General features: G+C 41.1%; 1 protein-coding gene across 1 annotated transcript in view; it reads left to right on the top strand.

The window, feature by feature from the left end:
• Positions 1-20,744, top strand: part of CDYL2 (chromodomain Y like 2) — an 81,776-nt gene extending 61,032 nt beyond the window's left edge. The window contains exon 7 of the mRNA XM_065663097.1: positions 20,611-20,744. Within this exon, the coding sequence (XP_065519169.1) occupies positions 20,611-20,655 (45 nt within the window). The 3' untranslated portion in view covers positions 20,656-20,744. The remainder of the gene's footprint in view (positions 1-20,610) is intronic.
• Positions 20,745-21,001: the final 257 nt, after the last annotated feature.

Here is a 21,001-nt window from a genome sequence, read left to right as displayed (position 1 = left end):
AAACCATATCTCTCCAGAACCAACTATTGCACATAGAATTTCAGCTCCCCGTGGAGGAATTTGATACTAAAGTGGTATTTTCCAGGGAGGCTAAGATTCAGCCCGGAACCCTGTTGGTGCAGTGTGAAGCTTAGTCACCCTATGGTCCTGCATGGTTATAGAGACACCGTGGGGTCTCATGTATACAAGGTGATAGTTTGGCTGTAGCGTCCATGAATGCCATTTCAAATCATGTATCTCCCATGATTAGAAGAGTAACTGTAAATTACTTCCACCAGTGGTAGAAAAGGAGGGATATTTTTGTAGGGAGCCAGTGTTACCCAAACCACCTATACAACAAGGTCTGAAAAAACGACCTACGTTTGAATCAAAGGACAGCAGCAGTGTCCTAGCAATTATATTGGTTAGCTTTAATCTGACAGACACCGTTAATAAAAACTGTGGTCAGCTATTTAGAGCAGAGGATTGAGCAATTTAGTCTTGCTTCACTATCAACAAATCCAATTATTTATTGCAGTGATTCTTGCCAGGAATTAACTTACCATAGCTTGCACTGGACTGTAAGCAATGTACGCATGATGGGTATAACACTGTTTCTGTCCAACGGTTTTATGGATAGGTTCTGGTTTTAACATAGATTGCCAGCATGAGCATTTCATTTTAAATAATTCATCTTTAAAGGAAAGCAAAAATTCTTTAAAATGAAAAAATCCACCCAAATATTTTGTCAAGCCAGGGTTTCTGAAAGCACGATAAATGTTAGTCCCTCTTGCTATAAATTAATACATGAACAAACTACATGGAAGGGGAGCCCATTGAGGATGCTGAAGAGGGACTATTCGGTAACGGGTTCAAACTTAAACAGGGGAAGTTCAGGTTAGATATAAGGAAGAAGTTCTTTGCTGTGAGGGTGCTGAGGCACTGGCACAGGTTGCCCAAAGAAGTTGCAAATGCTCCATCCCTGGTGGTGTTCAAGGCCAGGTTGAACAGAGCCTTGGGCAAAACAGAATCACAGAACAGTTAGGGTTGGAAAGGACCTTAAGATCAGCAAGTTCCAACCCCCTGCCATGGGCAGGGACACCTCACACTAAACCATGCCACCCAAGGCTTCGTCCAGCCTGGCCTTGAACTGGATGATCTTAAGGTCTTTTCAAGCCCAAACCATTCTATGATTCTATGATGCTATATAAAAAAGGTCTACAAATTTAAGAGGACAAGACTAGTCTATGAATTGCATGTGTAACAGAAGAGGCAGGTATTAGTCCCAAAGATATAAACAGTACTCAAACCGGTCAAAGCTCTACATGTATTAAAACATGCCAATTTCCCATTTTGAGTTTTGAATAACAGAAACAATATTACATATGGAAAAAAACAGGGAGAGGTTCTGAAACAAAAGCACATGAGAAAACCAGACTGACACCATCTTAAAGATTGCGGGAGCTCAAAGCAAATAAAGTCTTGGAAGTCGGACTAGGGGATAGTTTGGGTGAGGAGGAGAAAATCAGAGGGTGACATTCTGGGCCCATAACATCAGGAATTCACCCCTCCCTGGTGCATTATTTTTCATGATGAAAGACGATAAAATCTAATAAAACATAATGCATCTCTTCATGACTGATGTCAGACTTAACCTCAAAACCAATCCACAGTCATAACACAGAGCGAGTTCCAAATTACTCAGGAAGCCAGAATAACAGCTCACTCTAGAGTGCAAACCATTTGCATTGTGCTAGCACCACTTTGCTTTAATTTATGCTCTTTCTTTGGTTTTACAAAATTTGCTCATTCCAACTGTATAATAAAAATAGAACCATTGGAAACTTCGTTGAACTCCAATTATTAAGTCCATCTGGCTTGACACTAATTTTCAGTCAAAAGTACTATGGGAGAAAGAATGGAATTCTCGTTTCTGGAAAAGGAAACAGTTTGTTTTTTCATAACTTAAAAATCCTAAGCTAAACCGTGTCATGTTTCCTTTATCACTTCCCAGCACTGGTGTTATTTGAACAAATTGAGCAAATCCAAGTCAAAAGCCATCCACATCAATGGCGATCTTACTGACTTCAGTTCCTTCTAGGTCAACCCCATGGCTGACCGATGCCACAGCAAACTCTTTCACCATAACAGTACAGGGAATATCTTGTAGACATCTTCAGAGAGCAACGTGGCACCAGTCAGAAAGACGTGATCAGCACCGTAGGCAGGGTTCCATGGCCTTTATTTAAAATTCAACAGCAGTGACTAAGACATTTTTATTAAAATTCAACATTTTCAACTTTATCAGTGACTCCTGTTAGTAGTAAGACATGTCTGCTGGGTTTTAGCCCTCCTGAACTCTTTGGTCACATTTATCAGCCTGGATTCTGGATGACTAAAATCTGCGAAACTTATTTTATACCTTGGTCATAGACAGACATACGTTTGTGAACAACTATGAAGAGAAAAGTGAAAATGCTTTTTGCAACTAAGAGTCATGTTGGAAGCAGGGGCTATGGAACTGCCACTGCCTCCCAGGATGTTAGATTAAAAGCTGCACTAGCATTAGTTTCTATAATGAAAAATGATTTAAACACTAAGCAGCAATCTTGACTTGTTAGGATTAAGTTAATTACTATCATCTAGAAGTAAGTTATTCACAGTCATCCAGAAATGTGTTTCTGATGTGTCTGTAAATAAGTGCTACAATTTCCATTACTCCAAAAAGATCGGCAATTTCATACTGCTGTCCTGCCAGCGTTCTGGTTACAGATTATACACGCTGCCTACCAGGCTCTCCAGGGTATTCACGTTCTACACGAGCTTCATTAAATGGATAAAGGCATTCATAGAAAACTCTTCCCATGACTAATTATTCAAGATCTGCATTATCTTACCCTCTCATTTGTTTATCTTGTATGCAGCTGCAGCAGATTTTTTGTCAGGGACTCAGACTTTGGCAAGCAATTCCCTCCAAGTCCACTTTTTGCCCATTAGGCTTGTAATGAGCAACAGCTCCAAACCCCTGCCAGCTGAGCTGCCACGGATCCCCTCCTGCTTCTAGGGTGAAGGTCAGATCAGCTCTGCTGATCGCCAGCAGCATGCCCAGTGGTTAGAGCATGGGGTTTGGAGTCAACAGCTGCTTAACCCTGATCCTCCCTTTACTTCTGAAAGCAAGCCCTGATTAGTATCAGCAGGCCAGCCCTCTGTGGGTTTTTCCTGCCATAATGACCTTTCTTCACTCCTTTGCATAGGGCTGTGCCCTGGAATGACACCTGGAGCAATGGAAGTTGTTAACTACGAAGCAGTCTACAAGTTCCTTATGCCAAGGACCAAGCCATGTGAAAAAAGCAGCGGACAAGGCAATCCTGACACCCATAGCACCACCACGCTGTGCCTGAATTCATCAGACCAGAAAAACAGGAGATTATATTTTTCATGTGTTTACATGTAACAGCATAAAACAGATACACTTATTTTCCCAGCTGCTAATGTGATGCTAGTTGGAAAGAAATACCCCAAAACGTGTTAAACCTGGTAGGATTCATCTTCCATACATGGCTGTAACTAGTTAGAACACAAGGACACTATCCCCTTCTAAATGGGGTATCTTAAATTAAATCCACCTTCTCTAAAAATCTATTGAAAATCAAACTGAGCTTTAACGAAATAGGCTACGATACGGCTGATCTGAAAGGCCAAAACCTTTCCCAACCATTTCAAGTATGAGAAAATCCAACAGCGCTCCATTTGGGATTCGAGCACTCAGTAAACACACTCCACAACCATACCATGGCTGTGTGCCAGTGAAATGGTGAGTCAGCAGGCAGGGTAAGGAATCAAGTGTCAAGAATCCATTTAACCCTCACTCCAGAGAACACTTTTCTTACAAACAGAACAAAAACACTCTGTGAAAAGCAACCAACAAAGAAAAAAATGACCGGAATTCTTTTCTCCATCAGGCACCTCTCAGTTTTCTTCCATCTTAGAGGAGCTCTCACATTTCGAACTGGGGCAAATGCTTACGAAAACAGCAGTCACCAAACTGATAAGGAAGAGGTGCATGGACACCAGCCAATCCAGTCCTACGATCCTTGCTCTGACGAAAATTCCTCTGGTGATCCTGGCAAGGCTGAGTGAGGAAGGGTCTCGTGAGAGCATTAGAATTAATAATATTAGATACTTGCAGAGATATAAGAAGCAAGTACATCTTCCTAATGAAAATACAGTTCGGATGATCTGCCGTACTCCCAAGGGACTCTCTGTGTGCGTTACTTTGCTCACAGTGCTCTTGTGGAGCATTTGATGAAATCACAAGATTTCCTCAGTCATTTCTAAATTAATCTCTTCAGGAATTCCCCACTGAAGCATCACTTTGTGCGATCACCCTGGATACTCCCTTCAGGAGAGCAACACAGGACCGAAACAAAGATGAGGATTGAAAAAATTACAAAGAAAAAGAGAAATTGAAAGAGAACCCAATCTTCCACCCGAAAATCTGAACACTCATTTACAAGGCTGATAAACACTGCCAAACCAGAACGGCAGCATTTTATACCTGCTTTCTCACTCGCTCTTCACAGGTGTAAATAACCACATTGGACACCTGCAGAGGAGGGGAAAGGACGGGGGGGAGATTGTAGTTATTACCGTCATAGTGTTAGTTAAGGGTAATTATAGACCAGCTGTGAACTTGGCGTTTACTCCCATCAGCAAACAGATACAGCTCCCAGTCAAAGGCTGACAACAGCCAGCTCTGCCATGCCTCACACTGATCAATCCTGCAAACGCCTGCACCAATGAGTAATTTTTCACACATCTCATCCCCACCGAACTCCACAGCCTGAGCTGTTTTCTACAGGAGCCCAACTCACAGCCAGTAACATCCACCTGATGGTAGTGTTTGTCCTGCCCCGGTGAATGCTCCATCCCCAGCAGTGTTCAAGGCCAGGCTGGACAGAGCCTTGTGTGGGATGGTTTAGCGTGAGGTGTCCCTGCCCATGGCAGGGGGACTGGAACTGGATGATCTTGAGGTCCTTTCCAACCCGAACCAGTCTGGGATTCTATGATTAAGCCTGGGATGTGAAATTATAGAATCATAGAACAGTTAGGGTTGGAAAGGACCTCAAGATCATCTAGTTCCAACCCCCCTGCCATGGACAGGGACACCTCACACTAAATCATCCCACACAAGGCTTCATCCAACCTGGCCTTGAACACCGCCAGGGATGGAGCACTCACAACCTCCCTGGAGATAATCCTGGAGATAAGAATTAGTTTGTGCAGACACCTCGTGTATGACCAGAGTGAAAATACTCATAGTTCCCTGCACGGATCTGTGAAGTAATTTTTCCCCCATCTAACAGCCCTCATAAAGCCTAAGCCCAAAGTTTAGACACCTATGGCACTAAGAGACAAGCCCAGCCAAACCCTGCTGGAGTGGTTGAAAAGACCCCCAGCCTTTAGACCTGTCTTTCTGCCAGATGTTAGCAACTGTAGCAGGGGTGCTAGATAGCCGCATCTGCACCAAAGAAGATAAATGTGAGCTATGAGCTCCAACGGTTGACAGAAATCTAGGACACGAATGATGGCAACCTCCCACAGAGGAACCCAGCAGCGAGAAGGAGGTTACCTCTCCAAACACCACATTCCTCTGCACCGTGATCTCATGGACTAGAAATATGGAAGCACGACCAAAGAATAACTTTGATGAGAAATCAGTGTCATTCACTGTGACTGATTCCGTCATGGCTCGCATTTGGCTTGCACAAAGTCCTGCCGAACTTCAGTTCTGGAACCGCATTCCCCATGTATGCTGCTGAATTCCTCCATCTGAAATTTATAAAGGAAGAGGAATGTGAAAGACTGTCAGCTTGCAATATTAAGCTTGCAGTTTATAGAAGGAAATCATGACACATCTTTCCTGTATGCAGAAAGATCTAAGTAATCTTCCATCATTATCCCTAATTCCCAGAAATCCTGAACTCTCCAGAGCTCTATCTCACATAACCAGCACTCCTCCATCAAAAACTGGCTAAAACAATCTCCATTTCAATTACAAATAGAAAGCTGTTTGCCCATCCTTGCTCTCCCATTCTCTGTGTGTACACCTGGGAGATGCCAGCATCTGCAGGTTATGCCAGCTTACACTACTTGCAACATATTGAATGAATCAGGAGAGGAAGAGACCAAATGAAATGGCACACGCAGCAGCGCCACGAGAATGATACAACTGTTGATTTAGCACCAAAAATATCTGAACACTTCACAATTCATTGGCTTTTTGTCTGAAAGTCCTTCACCCGGATGAGAATGTGAATTATTGTTGAGAATTTTATTTGTACAATCTCTGCAATTTTCCTGCAGAAAGCATAAGCAGAGGCTGTTTAAAATAATTTCAGATACTCAGCCACTAAATAAGTGGCTTTTAAGAAACAATTCAACAGAACGCCATATAGTGCTCCAAATGGGGAGCTCCATTTCATGAGGATGGGTGCTTAAGTGGAGTAAGTCTCAGTGTGGGGACTGTTTTCAGAACAGATGTTAATTAAGTGGCAAAGTACTAACAAAATGCTTAGGTTGCGTTTCAATAGCACTATAATGATATGTAATTACTAAAAAAGAGTAAAAAACCATTTTGCAACAGACTGCATTCAGTTTTCAGGCACTGTGCAAATTCATCTAAGGACAGAAAGGATTCCAATGTCCAGTGTACAGTGGCCAATGTACAGGCAAGCTATGAAACTTGTGCTCTAAGTTACAAGGAGGGGCTTTTATTCGAAAGCACTCTTGAAGTTTCTCTAATTAAAATAAATAATAAAATTAAAATAAAATATAAAAATAAAAATTAAAATATAAAAATAAAATTTAGAAATTGAAACATCTGAAGCAGTGAAAGGCCACCACAAGCACAGAGAGATGCCACCATAAATAGACTGAAATTAACTCATAAATAAAAAATCACATTCTTAAGACACAAAGGAACACATAAACACACAGTAGCAGTGAGGCCACTTTTCCTGCACGGTTATAATGCAAACACACCAGGAAAACAGGGAAGAGCCTGTCGGGAAGCTCACAGCACACACTGAACACACCACAGGGACACAGCAGAAACCTGTCCCCAGCAGCACACAGCAGAGGCACTCAATTGAGTGCTGGAAGAGGCACCAAAATGTCTTGCTGCGGTGAGGTACAGTGAGAATGAGACACTTCTGTGTGTGCAGCAAAAGAAAAGCAGCACAGCCGGGATGAACTTTAGCCAAAAGAGAATGCAAATGCTTAAAACTGAAAAATGAGTCCATGAAGGCCCCGGGGGGAAGAGCGTAAGGATGAAGCTGAAATGCAGTCCCACAAAAGCACCATCATAGCAGATATTAAATGAAATGTGCCAGAGAGAAAAATGTTTGTAACTTAGATATGTTATCTTATTGTCTGCAGAAGACAACAACCAATAACGCCAAGTACAGAGAAGTTTTGATTTTGTCACAGATCCTCTCACTGATTACAGTAGTTCTCTACTTGCGGTATTAATGCAGTGTGTAGCTGACAGTCCAACATGTCCCAGAGTTGCTCATAGATTCTTTATATTCCTTATAAATCTTTACTTTCCTCAGCAATACCCGTTGTTGTCTTTTAGACTACTTAGCAATAGGCTGATGCGAACGTGGGCCCCAGTTCCAGAAAGGTTCTGTTTGTTCGCCAATCTAAGTAACATTCACAGAATTACTGTGATGAAAAATAGTTTATAAATATACATAACAGTGAAAATTTTATTTGTTTTTTACTCTGTGTTAAACTAGAGCTTGGCAGGCCCTTCCAACCTAAATTATTTTATTATTTGCTAGCTAACATGGCACATCTCTGCACCATTAAGACCTTCAGATTTCCCAAGGCCATAGTACCACTTGTTTTAAAGATGACCTGTGGAACGACACCATGGCAGCAGCAAGGCTCCTTCCAAGCAAAGAAGACAGGGCATCCACCATGTGATTTTTACATGTGCATCAGTTGAAGCTAGGTACCAAATCTACACAGCTGCATGTCTTTTGTGTCCTGTCTTTTGTGTCTTCACTGGGGAGCTTCCTCTTAGCTTTTAGGCAACACCTTTGTCCACCTTGTTCAAAATACAAAGGTGCTTTTGTAAGCACTGCCTGACTCCAGGGTGTCCACTGAGGCAGCAGTCTGAGCATGGGCGCAGTAACACAGCTTTCAAACAGTCACATTCTTAACGTGTAACCACCATATGTTTAAATACATTTCTTGAAAATAAGCCTTCATATCACCTTACAAAGCAGGGGTAGGGTGAGATACTGGGTTTGCTGAGGCTTGGATTATTTTTGCCTGTGTATGATTTGCATATGATCTACAAAACCACAGTTAATTAAAGCAGCTGGCCATATTATAAGCATGAAAATAACTTTTCAGAACAGGAGGAAGGTCTTGTTCATTTGACAAAAACGGCACATTTTTTAGAGATTCAAATCTTGCCACTAGAAAAATAGGTCATCTTCACCTGTTATAAAAAGAATTATAACCAGCCAAGAACAAAACGCCAAATGCACGTGCTTGGGGTGAGGTTCTCACCCTGTAAGTCAATTAATGCTCTAAAATGTTCCCATGTCTATTCTGCAAGACCTCTCAGTTTTCACTGTGTAAAACCTGTACGCTGAACATGAAAGAAGATGACACTGATATTATGGGAGTATGATACTCAGCCAGTTAATGTTCTGCTTTGTGAACAGAGGAGAGGTAGAGAACCTCCTCCTGTCATAAAAGCCACTTTTTTCCTTTGGATTCAGAAAACTGGTTTCACCATGTCCTGAGTCATCAAGGAGGCTGCTGAGCAGCAGCACCAGCCAAGCAGTAAAGACTAGATGGCATCAGATGGCTGCTGCTGCTCAATTCTGCACCTTGCTTTTGTCAAACCCACCTGTATTTACTCCCCACACTCTACTGAGGGCTCCCCTTGTACAAGATGCGCAGCACTTTGTTCTCCAGGTGTTGTGCTGATCCACAAGGTGACAGCGTTGAAGCAGAACAGGAACCTCATTTGCACCCTCCCAACAAGTTCCCTGACCAGTAAGTCACAGGATATGCTTGCTGGCCTATTGAACATTTAACTGCTCTTTGCAAAGCGGAACAGTTTCAATGGGAGGCACTGAGAAAGCTTTCCTTCACTTCTGAGTATCCTGTTCATCATTTGGGATATACGTACTTTTTGATGTTGCAGGAGGTGGATTCAAATCCATTGAGTAGATGAGAGCATTGCAGCTACGCCTCCACATTCCATATTCTGGAAAAATAAAGTATCTCTTCATTGGCCTTGTATTTATCTTGAGTTTTACTAGGGAGGATCCGTAACCCATTTCAATGCCTTGGCACCTAACTTGCTATGGGTCACACAGACCTTAAGATTCAGGCTTTGCAGTGCTGGCCAATACAAGACCTAAATTAACTATATGTATATTTAGTCCACAGGCTCAGCTCTTCAAGTTTTACAGAAGGAATCTTTGATTTGAGAGATTCTTGCCAGACAGGCCCCTAGAACCTGGTTCATTTTCTGCAGAACTCTATGCTGCATTTTTAGGAGAATTATGTCTTCCTTTATTTCATATGGCATCATATCTCCCCTGCTTAGCTACAAAGCAGGATGATGCTGTTAAGTTAAATTCAGGGAACCTTCCCAGAGTGATGAGTAAATAACACCAAGTCATGTAATTAAAACAAAACCAAAACAGTAGGAGCATTATGATACGGCATTGCCACTACAAACTGATGAGAGGATCACGATATTGTGTATAGACACAGTCAGCATCAGACCTTTCCCCATTTCTTACTCTATCCCAGTCTCTGGCGTTGGTGGCACTCAAGGACATGGTTAGCGGTGGACTTGGCAGTGTTAGGGTTACAGTTGGATTTGATGATTTTGAAGGTCTTTTCCAACACAAATGATCCTATGATTCTACTACAATAGAGATTAGATCTCAAACCCTGATTTGGCGCGTTTGCCAAGATGCTGTAGTACCACAGACAAAGATGTAGCTGCTGTCTCGGAGGAAAATTCACCATCAGAAATGCGGAGTTATAAATACAGATACATGGAAAATTAATATTGACCTTGCTGTACTAAAATCAATGACAGATTTTTCTCAAGCTGGAATGGAAATGGGATCAAGCACAGAGACGGTAGATACGCCACTTCTGCTCATCAGAGTCCACTAGCCTTTGCACAGTCTCATTTATTACAATCTGCACATTAGAGGGAGGTCGTCAGGAGGATCAATAAGAAGCAGAAAGAGACACAGCTAAGTTTGTATAAGATTTAAAAATGGGGTTTGAGGCTGGGGATGGAGGGGGATTGATACAAAAGATGAGTAGGAAGAAGCACAGATTAGCAGCTGATACAAATCATTACAACTCCAGGAGAACTGTGAAACATCTTCATGAGCACAGGGCTTAGAAACTAACAGGGTAAAGCACAAAAATGATGAGGTTGAAAACGGGACTTTAGTACAAGAAAAGAGGATGGCTGGGTGCATTTCTTTATAAAGGCAGTTGTGGGAAATAGAATGTTTCTCTAGAACTCGAGCCGTGGAATGATTTGATTGATGTATCTATGGATTTGTTGCCAGCCCGCATGGTGAAAGGTATTAAAGAGCTTTTAGTGATCTGAAGGGAAGCAGGAACATTAAGGATGGGGTAATGCACTGATTAATTTACACAGTATTTTGAAGTCTGTAAACAACAATTGTTAAAACAACCACAGACATGTGAGGATACCCTGAGCTGAGTGTTCTCAGAGTGTCTCGCAATGACATTAGCAAGCAAATGAGCAGTTAGTGGGTATCACACGACTGATTTTTTAGTTCATTGTTATGAACATTTGATTCAAAAAGATACGAAGATATTTCCACTGTGACTGATTGCAAGACAAACGAATTAGGGACTGCAAGCCAAAGAATCTGTTTTATCTCAAGAGGAGGGCTGCTTACTCATCGCTGGTCAACAGCCCCTTTTTAGAAGTACTGGAAGTAATTTTAAAACCCCAAAGAATGATGGAATTTAAATTATTTGTGATGGTAGAAGACTGAGAGGTTTTTGTACATGACCAGTCATTTACCAGAAAGACATCAAGTGCTCTATTGCACTGCTTAATCATACTTATGAGAAACTTATTTTTCCCCCAAATCAAACTCCAGCCAATACAGCTGAACTCAGACGCACCACAGCACATCAAATCTGCTCTCTGGTCTTTGCAATGTAAATTTGTTGCAATCCACTATTTACTTTTCGTGTGGTCATACGTGCATTCCTGCATAAATCAGTACCTTCAAATCATTCAAATGAATCAGTTCCTACCTCAAATTAAGTTCAAATGAGTTAAGGTGAATCAGCCAGCTTATAGAGAGAAAACAAGTAGTTTGAGGTAGTAGGTTTAGCAATACAAATCAAGCTTCAATTCTATGCTCCAGCAAAACACGTGGTGTAACATATGTGCTGTGTTTGGCCCCAATCTGGTAAGATATTTAGGTACTTTTCACTGAGATCCCCTAAACCAGGTTGTGTCACTGAACCACCTTACTCCACCATCACTTTCCGCTGTGTTCTATATGCACATAGTGCTTCACACTTGTGTCTTTTTCTGAGATACTGAAAAATAAACAACATCACACGGGCTAACCATTCATCCACACGAGATAAACTCAAATTTCCAGTTAAGTAAAGGCAAAATTAAGTGACAAAGAAACAAGTCACTGAACAAGTATATTAGTAGATAAATAATACATATTGCACAAATGGTGTCAATAGATCTTGGTTTTGGAAAGGGCATAACTCCATAGGGAGTGATACCAGCAACAAAACATGGGCTAATTTCCACAGGTCAGGATTAGAGCCTTGGAATTCCTACTAAGAACCTAGACATTTTAACTGCACTGGGCCAGACCCTCAGCAGATAATCAGTCTCCATATCAGCAATCTCTAGAGAAAAATCTACCAAGAATATAGAGAAAGAAAAATTAAAAGGAAGTCCCAAGAATTCTTTAAAGTCAGATACTATTTGTGGATGGTGGGTGAACCTCAGCATTTAGCTCCAATATAAGGCAGATAGCTGCAAGGGAATACATATTTCTATCTGGGCACAACTCCAATCTTTTATTAATAAACTGGCTCTTTTTTTGTAAACAGAATCAATATCCTGTTTAAAAGTGATTCTCAGAATAGCAGGAAATTAGAAAATGTAAGTATTAAATTAATCAAACTTCTGCTCATGAAGTATTGTTAATGAATAAATTTCCTTTTGTTTTTTTTCAATGTATACACACGTGTACATTGAAAACATTACCCTAGACATGTGAACTATGTGCTCATTTGAAACACTGACCATGTTTCCTTCATAATAATGGTGATTCCAGGAACACTAAACGAGTGCAATTTCTACTTTTGGGATTATGAATTTAAGGTATGATACAATTTTTCACGTTGAATCATACAGAATAAGTTTATTTTTCCTCTTTAGTATTTCTCAACAATATCAGATATGCCTCTATAAGTAAGGAGGAGAAAAAGCATGCAGGGAAGCAGAGATTTAGTAAAAGATTTTATTTTACTGTTGGCATACCAAGCCCCGTTTCCCTGTCCTTGTCAGGAAAATTCAGAGAATCAAATGACATCAGTTACATCACTGAAGGCATTCTAGACCTTGGCTTGTGTTTTTACATAGCTAAGGAATTTCTAGGCTCTTTCTTTTGCAGAAGGGTAAAAACCTAAAGGATAAAGTTCCCAGTTTAGAAGAAATGTATCCAAGATGGAGAGAGGCCTCCCTGGGGAAGGAGCAACAAAAGCAGGGACAAGGAAAGAGGCCACAAGAGTGAAAGGGGGTGAAGTTGTGGGGAACAAAATGTTCAAAGAGATCAGTAGTGTGGTTTGGCTTGTGACCCTGATGAATATTAAAAACACTCAGAAACTCTTATATAGTCCGAATGTAGATAAGAAAGATGGGCAGAAGAGAGGAAAAGGAAGATTTTGCAGTCTTTCTCAAAATCTAAAATCACATAAAATCATCTTCTCAAAGGAGAAAAAAAAAAAAACTGCTGAAAATAAATGATTTTATAAAACAGCCTTACTGTGCAAGTCTAAATTTAACTATAGCGTTCATGACCAAACACTTTTTAAAACACACCAGACACAGGGAAGGTTACTTTTACACAGGAAATTACTTACCCCATCTACACGGTCATTCTAAACCTCCAAACTCTGCTTACTTGCTGCATCAGGCTATTTTAATGAAGAGCTTCAGGTTTTTTGGTGTGACCTATGAGGGAAGTTACACTCAAGAAGAATACACCTGAAAATATCAACTGCGCAAACCAAACACTGAGTATCTTGAGAATTACTCACAAGACCGAAGTACGGTTTTATTTACTGAGCTTTTTCCCTTTTGTGTTTGCACATTCGTGAACAGTAACTTTTTATGAGGTCTACTGGATTCCCAGTGTGAGATCACAGTGATGCCTTTGAAGCGATAAGCAAACATTTTTAACCATCAGTGTGCTAGATTAGTTGTGAACTTCACATCTACTGCCCTGCAGCTGAGATCACTGCTAACTGACCCGCACTCTGGATTCCACAAGCTAGTGAGTAGGAGATAGATAAGACAGTTCAATGACTCATTCACCCCAACATACACTTGGACTTTTATTACAACATACATAATTCTCATGGGGAAAGAAAGTAAAGCTATTAACAGCCTTCAACATTTCTACCCTTCCAATAACGTGTTTTAACAACTTCAAATCATCCCTCTTCTCTCTGTTGCCTTCGAAAGGTTCAGGGGTTCATACCTTCAAAACTGCAGATATATCTTCAAAACTGGGCATGTGAATGTCCAAGATTCAGTTTACAGCTCCCAACTTCTACAAATGTCACGGTTTAATGTGGCATAAAAGTCCACAAATTAGAACACAAGGAGTACAGATTCTCAACTGTACTTCGACATTTTGTAAGCGGACAAGTAAAGGTAATTTGTTCCAGAAAAGGGAAACACAAACTGCAAACTGGTTGTTGAATACACTGTGACCAAAACCACAGACCATGGACAAGGTTCGCTTCTATTGTGCTCTACCCTTCGTAAGTGTTTAAAAATAAACACTAAATAGTTCTTACTTAATGCACCTTAAATGTGCCTTTGGGATGCTCTGTGGACAACTGCAGAAGGTCACTGGTGCCACAGTACACTCCATACATTTGAAATATTAACTTCCATTAAGATACCATTATTTTTTATCATTACAGCTATCAGCATAATTGCCAAATACATTTGTATAGAAAAATTCTCTGTGTTGCTAAGTAAGGCTTCCGTATATCTCTTCTTTATTTGTTTTCCTACACTCACAACCTACAGTAAAATTCTGAACAGCTAGAGAACTTGCTGTTAAACAATAAAATTATATGCTGCCTGGTTATTCTTATATATTGAAGGAAGTAGAAGGATTTAAGCATAATCAAAGCTTAAACTAAACTGTCTTATTTTATACACATATGCAGAGTCAACATGATAGTGTGTTTTAAACAGGACTGTGTACAACCACTCTGCCTTGTCAGTGAAGACTGGATCTTTCACGTCTTGACACAAAAATCAAACTCGTCTTCCACACTTTAAGGGACGAGGACACTTATTTAGCACTGAATTGTCCTTGCTGCAGGGCCAGCCACTAGAACAAGGTATAATCTTAATTGACAGAGCAAGCCTGTCTATTAAAGAGCTTTTATCACAAAAAGTGGTAAGAGGATACACAGAGTTACTCTGATGTCATTTAGGAATAGTACTTAGCCTGATTATTTGCTTTATACTTCAAGTCAGCAAATCCTTACACATGAAGCCTAAGAAAGCCTCTCTCACAAAACATGCTTGGGTATGGTGTGGCGGCAGCTCACTTATAGCTGTGCTACAGAAATACCCCTGGCCCTGCATCCCCAGTGAGGTAAAGTCTAGCACAGCAGCATTGCTTTCTGTGATAACATCTGCCAGACTCGAAAGTTTCATGCCTGTATTCTGTCTAGATGGAGAAGAACAGCGCATAAACGGGGAAGAGAACTAAAACACACTTGGCAGGATATGACTTTGCAGGGGGAAGGGAAAGAACTCAGGAACTGCTATGCAAGGTGCCAGCAGAATTAGTATGTGGGGAAATGTCCCATGCATTATGTAGGATCACATGGCCCTGGATTGTGTATTTCCATATTACTCTTTTCCACACTCCCTATTGCTCAGGACAGGTACATGCTGGGCTTATTTTTACTACATGGTGGCTGGAAAAGGGTAATTCATGTCCTAGGTGTCTCAATTTAGGCAACCAGCATTAGTATAAACTGTCATTTATTTTCTTTTGCTACAGTTTATCACCCGTGAAATGGGGATAGTCCTTACATTTCAGACTGTTTTGAAAAAACCTGATGATTACAGAACAAACACAATATATACGAAAGCCTCTGAAGGAATTAATCTTGTCTACATGGTTGAGTGTGAATGTTCTGCATAAGTCGCCTGAAAAATCAGAAAAGAGCAAGTCACCGAGTCGATGGCCATTTTAATGGACAGGAAGTTCATTCATACATTTCACTCTTGAAATTACTACCTTGCTAGCAAATCTCACAGTGTGCTTTCAGCAATTTGCATAAAACATTCCCAGAAAGGATACCACACTCACTGTTAAACTCAACTGACATACAAACCTACAATGAACTGGAAACCAGCAATCAAAGTTTCAGATTTTGGATGCAGGCATGCACATACACTGATATTCGGTTACCATCTGAGCACAGCAAAATGGGCTGCATTTTACATAGCATATTTCACATAGCAAATCTTCCTCAATGACACCACTTTTCTTAACAGAGCTAATTTCACTATTCCTCTCCACTACACAGCAGTAAGAACTACAGCTGAATTCTTGCTGTTACAGAGAAAGATTCAACCATAAAGTAACACTAAAAACTCCAACCATAACTTGCTCTTTTGAACTCTGTCTAAAAATACTTTAGAAAACACACACACTACCAGATAAGCATGTATTTATTACTGAAAGCTTCCTTACTACAGTCTTTGTACATGGGTATTACCAGCATCTGCAAGAGCAATTTTCACTAAGGCTGAAAGGAGGAGGAGGAAGGACAATGTAGAACAGAAAAAGTATGTGCGCTGCTTCTCACATTAAAAAACAGCTGTGAATGAATGCATTCATGTGCAAGGATTACTGCAGCAAAGCCCATAACCACAGATAAAATTAAACAGATTTTTTTTTTTAGCCTCTGTAGTCCTCATGTAATGTAAGATTTTTACTTTCTGACATGCCCTAAAGCTTCCTGTATTCTGATCTCATGGTCTTTTGGCAGTACTTAGAATGAACCCAAAGCCTCTTGTTACAGTCAGTTGCACTATCAGATCTAGTAGGAGGCACCAACATTCAAACAGATACACTGAAAAGAATCTTGAGTTGTTTGTAGCATTCACAAGACGACAAATGCAGCTCAGTTTACACATTTCACTTACTTTATTCTTTACTTCTTACTTTGGGCTCCGAGAGCTGGGGTAGATGAGTGACGACTTGATTTGACAGTAACTTCAGTACTTCATCATAACATTTTTATGTAACATAAACCAAAGCACATCATGTTAAAAAAAGAATGTTAATCCAATTTCCTGTTTCTTACTGATCTGTAAGAAACAATATTAGATTTTTACCAGTCTGTATCAACTGGCAAACCCAGCACTAACCTGTCCAAGCACACCAAGATTCAACATCCTCTAACAGGTGTGAATGAACACAGCAGGAAGCTGAGATCACAAATTTCTCAAAGTAGGTTTCTCCATTCTAAAATCAATACATGACCCCAGCTAAGACTCCTGGCATTTTCACAACACAGAGCATGAAGCCCTAGGCCCACTGTAGGAGAGGATCTGGTTCAAGACCATCTTAGGAACCTGAACGTGCACAAGTCCACGGGACCTGATGAAACCCATCCGCGGGTCCTGAAGGAGCTGGCGAATGAAGTTGCCAAGCCACTGGCCATCATATTTGAAAAATCATGGCAGTCAGGTGAAGTTCCTGACGACTGGAAAAAGGGAAATAGAACCCCCATTTTCAAGAAGGGGAAAATGGATAACCCGGGGAATTACAGAGCAGTCAGTCTCACCTCTGTGCCCGGCAAAAACTTGGAGCACATTCTCCTGGAAGGCATGCTAAGGCACGTGAAAAACAACAAGGTGCTTGGTGACAGCCAGCATGGCTTCACTAAGGGGAAATCCTGCCTGACCAATGTGGTGGCCTTCTATGATGGGGCTACAGAACTGACGGACAGGGGTAGAGCAGTTGATGTCATCTACCTGGACTTGTGCAAAGCGTTTGACACTGTCCCACACGACATCCTTGTCTCTAAATTGGAGAGACATCCATTTGATGGATGGAGCACTCAGTGGATAAAGAACTGGCTGGATGGCTGCATGCACAGAGTTGTGGTCAATGGCTCGATGTCCAGCTGGAGACCGGTAACGAGTGGTGTCCCTCAGAGATCGGTGTTGGGACCGGTCATGTTTAACATCTTCGTCGCTGACATGGACAGTGGGATTGAGTGCGCCCTCAGCAAGTTTGCCGATGACACCAAGCTGTGTGGTCCGGTTGATGCGCTGGAGGGAAGGGATGCCATCCAGAGGGACCTCGACATGCTTGTGAAGTGGGCTGATGCCAACCTTATGAAGTTCAACCATGACAAGTGCAAGGTCCTACACCTGGGTCGGAGCAATCCCAGGCACAGCTACAGGTTGGGAAGAGAAGAGATTCAGAGCGGCCCTGCAGAGAAGGACTTGGGGGTGCTGGTCGATGAGAAAATGAACATGAGCCGGCTGCACTGTGCGCACGCAGCCCAGAAAGCCAACCGTATCCTGGGCTGCATCAAAAGGAGCGTGACCAGCAGGGTGAAGGAGGTGATCCTGCCCCTCTACTCTGCTCTTGTGAGACCTCACCTGGAGCATTGTGTGCAGTTCTGGTGTCCTCAGCATAAAAAGGACATGGAACTGCTGGAACAAGTCCAGAGGAGGCCACGAGGATGATCAGGGGACTGGAGCACCTCCCGTATGAAGACAGGCTGAGGAAGTTGGGGCTGTTCAGCCTGGAGAAGAGAAGGCTGCATGGAGACCTCATAGCAGCCTTCCAGTATCTGAAGGGGGCCTATAGGGATGCTGGGGAGGGACTCTTCATCAGGGACTGTAGTGACAGGACAAGGGGTAATGGGTTCAAACTTAAACAGGGGAAGTTTAGATTGGATATAAGGAAGAAGTTCTTTCCTGTTAGGGTGGTGAGACACTGGAATGGGTTGCCCAGGGAGGTTGTGAGTGCTCCATCCCTGGCAGTGTTCAAGGCCAGGTTGGATGAAGCCTTGGGTGACATGGTCTAGTGTGAGGTGTCCCTGCCCATGGCAGGGGAGTTGGAACTGGATGATCTTGAGGTCCTTTCCAACGCTAACTATTCTATGATTCTAAGACTCCCAAGCCAGCAAAATGTGTGGTCAGCTTTAAATGCAGAAGTAGCCCTGATGATGTCTACGACACTTAAATTTGAGAGTGCAAGCTTTTGTATTTTGATGAGTTTGAGCTCATATAGGACTGCTTAAATAGCTACCTGCTTCTTTAAAAAGACTTGCATATCTAATTACAGATGTGTGCAAGATTATTTTTCTTTGCTTTCTTACTGTTTCCAATGAAGATTTTGAAATAATTTGTTTTGTGTTACTCATTGTGGAAGTTCCAATACAAAATGCATCTTTAAAATGCATTGACATATTTTAGAATCTTTTTTTTTTGTCTTAATGAAGGACTTGAGGGCCACAAAGAACCATAAGGTGAAATGAGCCTTTCATTTGTCCCCAGAAGAGCTCACAAATGGCATCCACCAGCCCTTGTTTGAATAAGCTCTGTAAGACTGCTCTATTTCGTCAGAAGGCTGCTTTAACTAAGCAGCCAAGTGTTCTGCCAGGCACAGAGACATGCTCCTGGCCTAACAGCTGATATATGCGCCTCCTCTAAAACATTTCTTTATGGTGGTTTTTGCATTCTCCAAATCCATCACATCTCTTTTGTATTCTGCTCTCCTTTCTCCCTTGCGTTCTGGCCTCCCTGTAGGCAATAGCAGGAGATCTTTAAATCCCTACCTGATTCTCATCTGCAAAAACCCATGGCAGGGGGCTTGGAACTGGATGATCTTAAGGTCCTTTCCAACCCTAACTGTTCTATGATTCTATGATTCTATAAGCTCTAATGCAGTACTTGGATTGGATATTTCTCCTCTGCAAACTGCTCTAATAAAATTCTTCTGGTTGGATTTTTTTTTCCAAATGTAGATGTTTTCAAGTTGTTTAGTTTATTATGGCTGCAACAAAGACATAAGTATTTGTGGCATCAAATACTGTATATTATCCCGAACAGAATCCTCAAGTTGGACATTGTATACCATGACCTACTAACATAAATAGGCCTGTGATAATTTACATCCATGGAGATCTTGCTTATTATATACTTGTATTTAAATATTTTCCTTTGTACATGTTACAAATATCAATTCTAGGATACTTGCATTTTGAAGGTCTTCTGGTGTGCACTACACCAGAGAAGGTGTCAGATGAAACGGCACTGGTGATTTCAGAACATGAAGCTGATTTTTATCACTATTCTACAATGATTCTAATCTCTCATCATGAGATATAAACCAGCTCTCTGAAAGGCTAAATAAAAAACTTCAGCTGCTATGAAGTAAACAGAAGTCTCTGCTTTATTAAAAGATACTTGCTTTCATAATTTTTAATACATCAGTTTCTGCTGTACTAGATAATCATTGATCCAAGTTTTAATTTCCAAGCTTTGTGTTGTTGACATTTTACAGTATTGTCTGAAAAAGAAAACTGAGATCAAAATGATGAGAACAAAGAGGATTATGAAGATGAAGACCTAAGAAAATATTTCTGTGAATTTTTTACTTAAGTGTGATTTACATTGTGTGTAATGAATACTTGTAATGACAGATTTCAAGGTAGGAATTTTCACCACAGCCTGGCTACTGGTTTGCCTTCTAACAGAATCAAGAATTCAAAATTTAAGAAGTACTGCCCATAGTAGGGATTGGAATTAGATGATCACAAGAGCCTTTCCAACCCTAACCATTCTATGATTCTGTGAGTATATGCTATACACCCACAGGCCAAGCCACATACGGGTTATTCAATTATCACTCTTTAAGGACATTACTCCTAATCTTCAAAAATGGAAAGGATTGCTATGTCACAGGGCTGACAGGGTACCCAGGCAGCTGTTTAACAGCTGCCACTCGGGAGCAGAGGCAAGCGGCATCTTCACTTATCTTACTGCTTGAACGGTTCAGCTCTGTGGAGAGACTAAGAACTCATCCGTACCCAGGTGTCCTCCAAAACCTCATGTGGCAAGAGTGGAGAAAAGCCTTCTTAGCATTTGAATTCATTCATTCTGTTGAAACAATGCCATGGACTCTTAATCAATGCCTGATTAAGAATTAAGGACACTGGACTGGCAAAACAAAATACAACTTCTGCTTTATCTTGTTTCAGTTCCTCAGTGGCCTTGATCAAGAGATGGAAAAAGAAGGAAGATAGGCACATTAATTCCTGAAGAAATCAGTCATTCAAATAATAGGGGAAAAAAAAGAAGATAAAGAGCAATATATTCTCAAAATTTTCTTGAAACTATGAAGATCTCTGCCAACTTTTAAGTGACAGTGTGTTCCAGTCTATTTTCCTAAGACACATCATAGCAAAACTTCCTTGTGTTCTGTATTCCAATAAACTAAAATACTGTATCTGCAAAATAGAAAAGGATAAGAAATAATAAGAGATAGCAAGAAATTAACATGTAGAGCTTTCAGCACCAAATGGATATCTAAGGGCTTTGTGGGTAGCCATCTATTTTACTGGATTCTTAGTTCAGCTCTGCAGACAGAAG

This window comes from Lathamus discolor, chromosome Z (assembly GCF_037157495.1).
Source record: "Lathamus discolor isolate bLatDis1 chromosome Z, bLatDis1.hap1, whole genome shotgun sequence".
Taxonomy (NCBI): Eukaryota; Metazoa; Chordata; class Aves; order Psittaciformes; family Psittacidae; genus Lathamus; species Lathamus discolor.
The sequence above is the reverse complement of the archived record's forward strand: the minus strand, read 5'-3'. Positions and strand labels throughout refer to the sequence as shown.